Here is a 10,692-nt window from a genome sequence, read left to right as displayed (position 1 = left end):
ACTCCGTTTCATGGATTCTTGTAAACGCAACATAAATCTCTTCACCATACCGGTTAACTGTTGGGAGGAACGTACGGAGATGAGATGCTGGACCACGCCAGGAGTCAAGACGCATTTGTGATGAATGCGGCAAGAAATTAAGGGAGAATTTAAGAGAGGTATGGGCATTATGAATGACATCTGGCTTTGTGTGGTAGGGCACAGCACAGCGGGTGTCATTCCAGATCTAGAGCAGAGCCCAACTGGGGAAGTACCTCCACCTTACAGAAAACCGCAGCCAAATAACACTAGTCCCTACTCATAGTGTTGTATTCCTGCCGGTGAGTAAGGTTGCCAGTACTCAGTGCTTGCAGAAAATGACATAAATATGAAATATTTTAGGGCCTATTTTAGATTTGAGCTAGTTACAGTAATCCTCTGTATATATCCATTATGTATATTGTTATTGCAAATAAATAGTTTTCAGTATGAAATTATATTATTCAGTAAATAGTCAATTTTGAACTTACAATTTGACATCCTACATTTGCATTTAAAATTTAATCCTAAATTCCATTTTAATAATTTTCGCGTTTTTTATGTTTTCATTTTAATATACATACATATGTACTACCTAGTAAAATGTGTTAATAGTAAGGAACAGGAATATCAACTTTTAAAATGAATTAAACGCCGAGACCGTAGGGCTGGCTCGTTCCTCGCCCAACGGATCGGCATAGCGATCCAAAGGGGGAACGCAGCCAGCCTTATGGGAACCCTTCCGCAGCGATTGGAGCTGGGTGATCTATTTAGCTTAAAATAAACATATTGGGCTAGGTCACTCAATTTTTTTTGGTATTGGATTTTGTTTTGTAGGTAGTTTTAATTTTAGTTGTCATTTTATTCTAAGTTTGGTATTTTTTAAGTATGTTTATGATTTTAATTAAATTATTACAGGAAAAAAACTAAACGCCTATAATATTTTATATTTATATTTGAATTAGTGCTGACATGTTTGAATTATTTTTAATGATTTTTTTTTTGTCACAAGTGTAATTTTAATATTAATAGAAAACCATTTTATCAAATCAAAGTGTACGTATTGCTCACCCGGTATTGTACCTATAGTCCTAGCCCTAAGTATACATGTGGCATGGTAGATTACAGGAAATTGTAATAGTCATAGTTTAACATTATTATTTAAGGCTGTTACTAACAATTATATGGGCGATGCCTGAATTAAATGATTATTTAATTTAATTTAATTTAATAATATTAAGCACTTGATGAAAAAAGTATCAAATATGATTAACTATTTCTATAACGCTGGTAACTTTTACATAAATATCTCACAAATAAAAATTCAAACAATTATTAACAGCAGCGCTAACTGTGAACTTGACAGTCAACAGTCAATCAAATAATTAATCGCTCCGTTTTGTACTCTACCAGGTGACAGTATTCAATTTCACACAACAACACACCCATCGCATTTCCACCCTTACCTCTCTCACAATAAGAACCAGCACCTCAACAGTACCCTACCATTTGTGCAGTCGCCATCAGATATATCGGAGCGGCCGAGGTGCTCAAAAATATCTGAACACGCACTCTAACGCCTTGAGAATAAAGGCGTGTGAGATATTTATGAGCGCCTTGGCTGCTCCGATATATCTAATCGCGACTGTACTAAAGATTTAGCATCCTAGGCACGCACACAAGCATCCGTTTTGCTGAACATCTTTCTCTTGGGTCCATGATTGGAATCATAATTAAAATGTCCTCTATTACGTAAGGAATGCGAACGCAATGTGGTATCACTTTCTTCTGATGGTAACGTCCCCTTTTATAAGTTATGGTTGATTGGGTTACTTTTACAAATTAATCTAGAATAAGTCGAAACTGTTTAAAGGATCCGACTTACTTCATAGTATCTTAGTCAAGTTTGTTTTAGATTATTATGGACATGATTATTACCATATATTATACGTTCTAAAATAAAACAATTATCATCAATCTCCTTTTGAAAATGAAAATTGAATATACCTAGTAACAATCCAAGGAAAAATCTATTCACAGGTTTTTAAATTTTTCTAGTCTTTTATTAAGTCTTAATTAATTAAAAAAAAGAACCGCCTCAAAGGGGATACAATAAAACATTATTCCTTTTTTGCGCTAGCATCTGACATGTTTGAAGTTGGTGCCAAGCCAAATCTTAAAACCATCAACAACTTGTCGAACCAAATGCCAACCCATTAGTTGCTCTGAGGTATTATTGACCAGTATTGTAACATAAAACAATTATCATCAATCTCTACTTGTAAATGGAAATTGAATATAAACATAGAATGATGAATAAACAATAGAAAAATAAATCAAATCAAGAACCTGTTTGTAGACTTTTCGTGTCTATGATTAAATTTTAATTAACTTTTCAAGAAAAGAAAAACCTACTTCAAAAATAATACAATAAAATACCCTTTCTAGTATGCCCTAGCATCTGACATGTTTGAAGTTGGTGCCAAGCCAAATCTTAAAACTGTCAACACACCGTCGAACCTTATGCCAACCCTGAGCGATTCGGTAAGAAAGAAAGCTGCCCATTAGTTGCTTTGGGGTATTATTGACCAGACTTTTCCTTCTTTTCCCTCGTCATACGCCACTTTATGTGGTCTGCTGTCATACTTTAATCTAAGCCTGCCGCTTCCATGTCTTTTTTAACAGTGCTGCTGGGTTGTGAGGGGTCATCCTCGGCCTTGGCCTATCTCTTATGTTCAGTACAGCTCTCGTCAGGTATTGACCAGTATTGTAACAGGACATCGCTTTCAAAGTCATCAATCTTATCAGTTGCTAGCACATATAGAAGTTGGTTTTTCTTGCTTTGAAAAATTACTTTTATATTTCCTTTTTTAAGATCTGTATCTGAATTAATCAACACTTGAGAATTTCTCTCAATTCCTCATCATCAGAACTGGACCTTAGCAAAAATGTTTTTAGAATCTTAAACTTAACGAAGACGACAAATTGCCAAACATAAAATAAGAGTCGTTGAAAATTTCCGTTCTGATCTTCATCAGCATTCCAGTTTTACCAAATGGCGGGATTTGAATATAAATGCTTGATTTGTTGGTGAAAATAAAATAAAAACGATACGTATGCCTTCGAGTATAAGTTTTAAGGAATTCCTCATGGATCCCATCATCAGAACTAGGTTTTGACAAAAATGACAACAGGGGCCCATTGCATTATAAAATACATGCTAATTCTAATAGTGATTTAATGTATGTAAAATCATTAATATTAGCTTGTATTTTATTATGCAATCCGGCTCAGCTTGGAAGTATAATATGTTACAAACAAAAATAACATTTTTCCAAAGCGGTTAGAACCGGTTAGAACCAAAGAAAGTTTGTGATGTTTAAAAAAAATTAAACCAGTTCAAAAATGATGTAGTTATGTGGTAACAAACTTACATACTGATACTGAGTATCAGTATCATCATGTAAGTTTGTGATATGTTTAAAAAAATTCTAAACCTGTTCAAAAATGATGTACTTACAAAGAAAAAACGTACGGTCGAATTGACAACCTCCTTTTTAGGGTTCCGTAGCCAAATGGCATAAAACGGAACCCTTATAGTTTCGCCATGTCCGTCTGTCTGTCTGTCTGTCTGTCTGTCTGTCTGTCTGTCTGTCTGTCCGAGGCTTTGCTCCGTGGTCGTTAGTGCTAGAAAGCTGAAATTTGGCATGAATATATAAATCAATAAAGCCGACAAAGTCGTACAATAAAATCTAAAAATTTAATTTTTTTTAGGGTACCTCCCCTACTCGTAAAGTGGGGGTGAAATTTTTTTTTCGCTTCAACCCTAGAGTGTTGGGTATCGTTGGAAAGGTCTTTCAAAACTAATAGGGGTCTTCAACAAACATCTTTTGATAAAGTGAATATATTCGGAGATAATCGCTCCGAAAGAAAAAAAATATGTGTCCCCCCCCCTCTAACTTTTGAACCATAGGTCCAAAAAATATGAAACCATAGGTCCAAAAAATATGAAAAAAATCGTGGAAGTAGAGCTTAAGAAAGACATTAAATGAAAACTATAGCGGACATGATCAGTTTAGCTGTTTTTGAGTTATCGCAAAAAGTTTTCCCTTCATAGTAAAAAGACTTACTTTAATTAGGTACTGATTATGCAAATTTGCCTATTTGTTTAACTCGGGTGAAAGGTACCGTTTCATCCCTTGGTTAACAATTTACTATACTTTAAGCTCCAGTTTAGCTTATTGTGACGGAAGAGTAACTACGGAACCCTACACTGAGCGTGGCCCGACATGCTCTTGTTTGAAGTTGATAATAATACGGTCTCTGTGACCTTGTACAACCAAGGAACAACTATCATTCATTCTTATAAGTGATATGGTGTTTGGCTTGTGTGTATGGTGTTTGATGTTCCATGATGTGAAGCAACAGAATTGCCACCGTTCAGGTCAAGAGCTTAGGGGATAGAGTTCTAAGACCCCGAAAGGTTGTTAATTATAAAGTAGTGTTTTTTTTTTTTTTTTTTTTTTTTTTAATTAGTTTTTGTTGACTTATAAATGTTATGTTGTTATGTTATTTATGGCTTTCCGTTCTTTAGCTAAGCTGGAGGAGCTGGTATGTATCCTCACGTCTGTCTTGACTATGTTCTTTCTATGATGTCAATGTCATGTGGCTAGAATATATTATTTTTTCCTGGCTAAAAACACACATTGAAAATTGATTGATTGTATTTTATACAAACGTGACATAATACAGAGCAGCTTTTCAGTTGAGTACCATGTTTAAGCAACGAAGCTTGCTGAGTTGCATAAGTAAGGCACGAGATTGAAAAGCTTGATTATATCATTATTGTATACAATACTTTTTCTACTTTTTGTTATTATAAAACCTAAATGATTAATGAAAATTGGTAAGTAGTTATATTGTATAGACAAAAATATAGACATAACGCGTGACTTCCGCCCTGTGTCTTTTTCCCCTCGTTGAGCTCTGGCAACTTTATTCACCGGCAGGAACACAACACTATGAGTAGGATCTAGTGTTATTTGGCTGCGGTTTTCTATAAGGTGGAGGTACTTCCCCAGTTGGGCTCTGCTTTAGATCTGGAATGACTTCCGCTGTGCTTTGCCCTACCACACAAAGCGAGATGACATTAACAATACCCATACCTCTCTTGTGGACGTCTAAGGACGTACGCGGGTCCGATGTGTCCCGCGCCCGTTTAGTCTTTTCTATGGAACCGTGGCGGCACGTAATGAGTTTTTTTTTATAGTTGACTACAGCGTATCGAAATGAATCTTATAGTTGAGTGGGAGCCCATACATGAAAAGTACGCAATTATAGTTTGGTATACGAAATCTTAATTCAACCGTTACAGTCGACGAGTAGAAAAACATTATTTACGGATAATTTCCTACCTCGAATTTTAAGAGTTCAAATGGCCATTGATGCATTTTTGCCGCATTTATTAGATACATACCTAATAGATATTCAAATACCTACTTAATCCAAAGAAACCTTTTTTTTAATCTTCTGACTAGGTAACTACATCTCTTGCTGCACTGGATAATCAAAATAATTAAACATATTAGTTTATAAATCCTATAATAAAATAGTAGACTAGCCATTTCAGAAAAGAAGAAACTTCCATTTTTTTTTTTTCGATTTTCACCTGGCGTTCATAATTTGGTTTGTGGTTCCAAAAAAAAATTACCTTAAAATGTGCCTACTTTGCTCCAAAATTCGAAATTTAATTTAATTTTGTTTTTAGGTAGTATGTCGATATACGTATATGTGGCATTATCTATGAAAAGGGACCTTATTGTCGGTGGCGCTTACGCCATTATCAACGATGCTCCCATATTATAAACAACGCCGCGCTACGCAGTGCGGCATAAGCGCCATCGACAATAAGGTCCCTTTTCATAGATAATGTCACATATTCAGATTTAAAGTAGACAATCACTACTATTATGTTGTAACACTTTTTTAGTGAGAAGTGAGGTTATAATATTGGTTTATACAGGGTGACCTTAGCCATTGGAAAAACCCTGAAATCCCACGTAGGGTTACTTCAGGGTTACTTCAGGAATGCTCTGACGTTAATATATTTTTAATTAGAACAATAGATAAAAAAATAAATGTTTCGAACAAAAGTTATTTGCAATAATCGACAACAAAAAGAAACACACTGTGTTAATCTTTGGCAGTGTTTTTGACAATTTGTTCGAAATATTTGATAATGATGACATTTTTCAAAAGTCAGAAGCTTATTAGTGTCATAAATAAAAAGATGATCAAAAAGGTTCAAGAATGGTCCATACTATTCTTTGAGGATATTACCTTAATTAGGAGCTACTAACACATGCAGGCTGCTCCAATGTAAAAAATTGTAATTTGTTAATTTCTTCGAAACCGCTACACCGGCTGTAATGATACTTTGTACAATGGTTCTAAATACCCTAATTCATATGTACATTTCGGCTTTGTCCAATGGCTAGGGACACACTGTATATAAAAACTGTTAAAAAAAGTATAACCCAATATATGCATGTTTTATGTATCTAAAATTCTTGAATTTTTCCCGTTGTCAGAACAGCCTGTATATATAGTCTGTTTTGATTCTGCTGCGTTCAGTAACTTACAGGCCTATTCGAACGTGCTCTGGCATCAGAATGATATAGTAGACAAAGGCGAATCGAATCAGACTAAAAATCTATCGATATTTAAAATATTTCTTATGACTGGTGTCGCACGCTAAGAGAAGAGACGTGCATTTTACGGTACCCGATTCGCTCTATGATCCGATTCGCCTTCATCTACCCTTTCTGAATGATTTCATGTGTATCCTGCGTCTCACTCTCACGCCATGCTCGCGCCAAAAAATGTTCAGACAAATGCACATAATCTTATTGCATGAAAGAGCCTTCATTCATCAAGTTAGCATATAGGCTATGAGTGCTTACCGTATTATTCCCATCTAAGTGTTTAGTGGATTAAAAAAAATATAATAATGATGCACCTTATGCGTATTATTAATAATGCACATAATTATCATGTTATATTTGTCCTTGGTATGCTTTTATTGTAATAATAATACACTAGAAGTATATATTTCATATAAAACTTCTTGTACCTACTAACGAGGTACTAATTTTTGGAAATTGTTTTGAGTGGACACCAAAACAGAAGCTTAGGTAGGAGAGTTTTATTTAGCAGGTGTCGGAAATTGTCATTTAATTAATTAAAGAGAGTTCAAGTACTTAAGCAGCAAAGTGATAGTTTTCCAATACAATGTCACCTAACAAACACAATTGAAATACACCACAATTAAGTAACCACTAGTGGACCTTATATGAATGCATAAAAGGTTCAACAACGGTTATCCAATTGCGTTTCGTCCACGGACCAAAAGACAGCACCCGCGTTACGCACATCACGTATTAATGCTCGTATATAAACCAAGCCCTGGACATCCATGGCATACATTGTGTATCGCCAACCGGTGGCGATCAGTCGCGTCACAAAACAATTGAAAACAGTGCATCATGAAAGTTATAGTGCTTCTTTCCATCGCGGCGTTCGCCAGTGCTCACCAGCCAGCATCAGAGGTCGTTAGAAACATTTACAGCGAATGTTTGAGCCAATATTCAGTGGAGTGTGTGAAACCGAGAGCTTTAGAATGGATTTCGCGAGTAGCTGACGACGATGAGATCAAGATTACTGAAGATTTATCTATAGTGAAGACAGCCATTTTGGATGAAGAGCCCAGAGCAGCCAAGGATGACGCGTACGCGATTGTCGACAAAATTGATGGATTTTTACAAACTCATACATTGAGAGTGAAAGTTCCTGAGGAGATCACTAAGAGCGCAGCATCGGAATATGTACCACGATCTCTGCTTTCTGGCTTGCCTTCAGAACTGGACATGCCTCTCGATGGTGAAGAAGATGTTGAGGTGTTCGAAGGCAGGAAGAAGAAAATCAAGCTGCCCAAGCCTTTGAGGATCAAGAGCAGTGAGAAATTCTTTCAATCTCTTTGATTGTGCTACTTTACAATTAATAACCACATTTATTAAATGTTACTTAAAAGTGATAGTGACTAAAACATTTGTAAATATTGAAAACTATGAAGGATTTCATTATCTTGTAGCAAAATAATGTCACGTCAGCTGCTTCCTTGCCAAAACATTTTGATTTTTTTCCAGAGCACGGTCTCATCAAGAAGGTGTTGCTGCCTTTCCTCCTCGGTCTGAAGTTCAAGGCCTCAGTCTTGGTGCCCCTGGCCCTGGCCCTCATTGCCCTGAAGACGTGGAAGGCTCTCACCCTTGGTCTCATCTCCCTTGTGCTGTCTGGTATGTCAATTAGATGAAAGACGAAGACGAAATCGGTAGAGTAAATTGTTGATGATTGTCTGAACTTACTAATGAAAATGCTATGAAATGATTAAGTTTAGTACATAAAACTTAATTTAGACAATCAAGTTTAGTAAATTAAACTTAATTTTGACAATGATTACATAACACTTAATTTGGACATTCAAGTTTTAGTACATAATTACATAAAACTTAATTCGGACAATCAAGTACTTTAGTTTAAATCAAAATAAATAATTTCTCATATAGCAAAAAACAAAAAAGTTTACGTAATTTTTGGTAGGTAATAAAATATATTCTATATCAAATTAAAACATATAATCTTCAAAATATTATTCTTTAGCTATAATACCCAAACGCAATCGTTTGTTAAATATTGCAACACTAATCCGCACAAAAAAAACAACGTATTTTTTGCCACTTTAGAGATATAAAACAAAACACTTAAGAAGTAACAACATATATGGCGCGTTGCGCGAAACTTGGGACAGAAGATTTGACTCTCGCGCGGTATGCGGTGGTATACTTCTGCTATAAATTTTGCCAGTAAAATCCCTCGGATATATCACTAGCTATTTTATACTAAAATTATACTGCCATGGTATGCAAGGTAACGAAATAGAAAAAAAATATCGATATGTTCTCCCGATTTTTTTATACAGCCAACTTTATTTTACTTATTTTTTTCTTTTTTTTTACTTTTTTTTTAATATAATCTAGTTTCCCTGTGATTTTTTCATGACATGCGCCCTTGATTAAAACGTGTAAAATTCAATATAAAAACTAACTTAGCAACTTTTGCAACTCGGATTCCGTATTGTTCGGTATTCTACTCCTTTAAAGCAGTAGCCACGATGTTAATCTTCCACAGGTGCCATGGTCATCTTCAAGTTCACCAAGCCCAAGGTGGTGAACTACGAGGTGATCCACTATCCGCAGCACCATGTGGAGCATCATGTCGACCATCACGCCGGCTGGGAGCACGGCCCCTACCAACGGTCCTATGAGGACGCCCAGGAACTGGCGTACAACGGACAGATCTAAACTGACACTGGCATTATTTATTAACTTATTTATTTATTGAAACGAACTGTAAATAAAGTATGATAAGTCTCAATTTATATTCGAGTTTGATTCTAAATAGATCAATTTTTATTTTGTCGTTTTTTTGTTAGATTAGGATCAAATATATCTGGCTTGAAGAGCTTTTTAATCTGTGCGAAACAAATACCGTCAACCGGGGTGAATAAGGAGAAAACTTTAAATTAGATTTACCTGACAATTTCTTAATTACCCACACAAATTGTTTCATTCGATTGAAAATAATAGTAGAATTTTGTATGATACAATTTGTGTGAGTAGACATTAAGAAATTGTCAAGTAAATCTCATTTAAATATTTCTATTCACCCCAGCCGTCCCTATTCACCCCGGCTGACAGTACGTAATCAAACCTGTGCCGAAAAAAAATAGTATTATTCATACAAACGTAGTCCTCATTTTCCTCTCTGGTTATTAACATAATAGGGTTGTTTCCAATTTTTTTAAACGCTTGTATTACGTTCTATATTAGCTAAAAGTTGCCCTAAAATTCAACTTTTATACTAAAAACGGCTTTAAATATGTTAAATTAACAAAATATATTTTGACAGATGCTTTCGCGCCCAAAACGCTCTTTGAAAATTGTGTGACGTCACAGTTTACGGTTTGACACAACTACAGTAGAAGATACGAACTGTCAACTGACATTTGCCATTTGTTGTTTATCGCCTAACTGTCAACAGTGTCAATCCCAGAGTTGTGACGTCATCAGAATCTTCAAAGACGTTTCGAGTTTGGTCACGTGACGTGTGCCAAAAGATATTTTAAATTCAATATTTACAAAAATATGGTCATTACAGGTGCCCTAAAAGTAGTTAAACATGTTCTTAAAATAATCCAAAATAATTGCGCTTACGTTGATCAGTATAGGGAATCTCCCTATCCAACAAACTTTATTGAATCTACCCTTAACCAAATTTTTTAAATGAGTATTTAGTTCATTTTGATTATTATTTTACTACGGGACCAACCACAAAGTGGCGAAAAACAATTTTTGTTTGTCCCATACAAAACATTGGCATCAGGTGCCCATTTCACAAACTTGAGAATTGTCCCCTGACCTGACACTTTCGGTAAAGTAACGCCAATATTTACTTGTCGGACCAGCAATGTACGGTAAACTTTCAATGTAAGGCAACAATTGTCGGTGTGGTGAGACAGGGGCCAGATCTGCCAATTTATTTTTCGTGATTTCGGGGTTG

The 10,692-nt window shown here is 35.4% G+C and overlaps 1 protein-coding gene across 1 annotated transcript; it reads left to right on the top strand.

The window, feature by feature from the left end:
* Positions 1–7,171: 7,171 nt before the first annotated feature.
* LOC133529868 (uncharacterized) lies at positions 7,172–9,511 on the top strand. Its single transcript, XM_061867672.1, has 3 exons — positions 7,172–8,031; positions 8,223–8,369; positions 9,262–9,511. The coding sequence occupies exons 1-3, from the start codon at positions 7,563–7,565 to the stop codon at positions 9,432–9,434; spliced, it is 789 nt and encodes a 262-aa protein (XP_061723656.1). The 5' UTR covers positions 7,172–7,562; the 3' UTR covers positions 9,435–9,511.
* The last annotated feature ends 1,181 nt before the right edge of the window (positions 9,512–10,692 follow it).

This window comes from Cydia pomonella, chromosome 21 (assembly GCF_033807575.1).
Source record: "Cydia pomonella isolate Wapato2018A chromosome 21, ilCydPomo1, whole genome shotgun sequence".
In the NCBI taxonomy this organism is placed as follows: domain Eukaryota; kingdom Metazoa; phylum Arthropoda; class Insecta; order Lepidoptera; family Tortricidae; genus Cydia; species Cydia pomonella.
The sequence above is the reverse complement of the archived record's forward strand: the minus strand, read 5'-3'. Positions and strand labels throughout refer to the sequence as shown.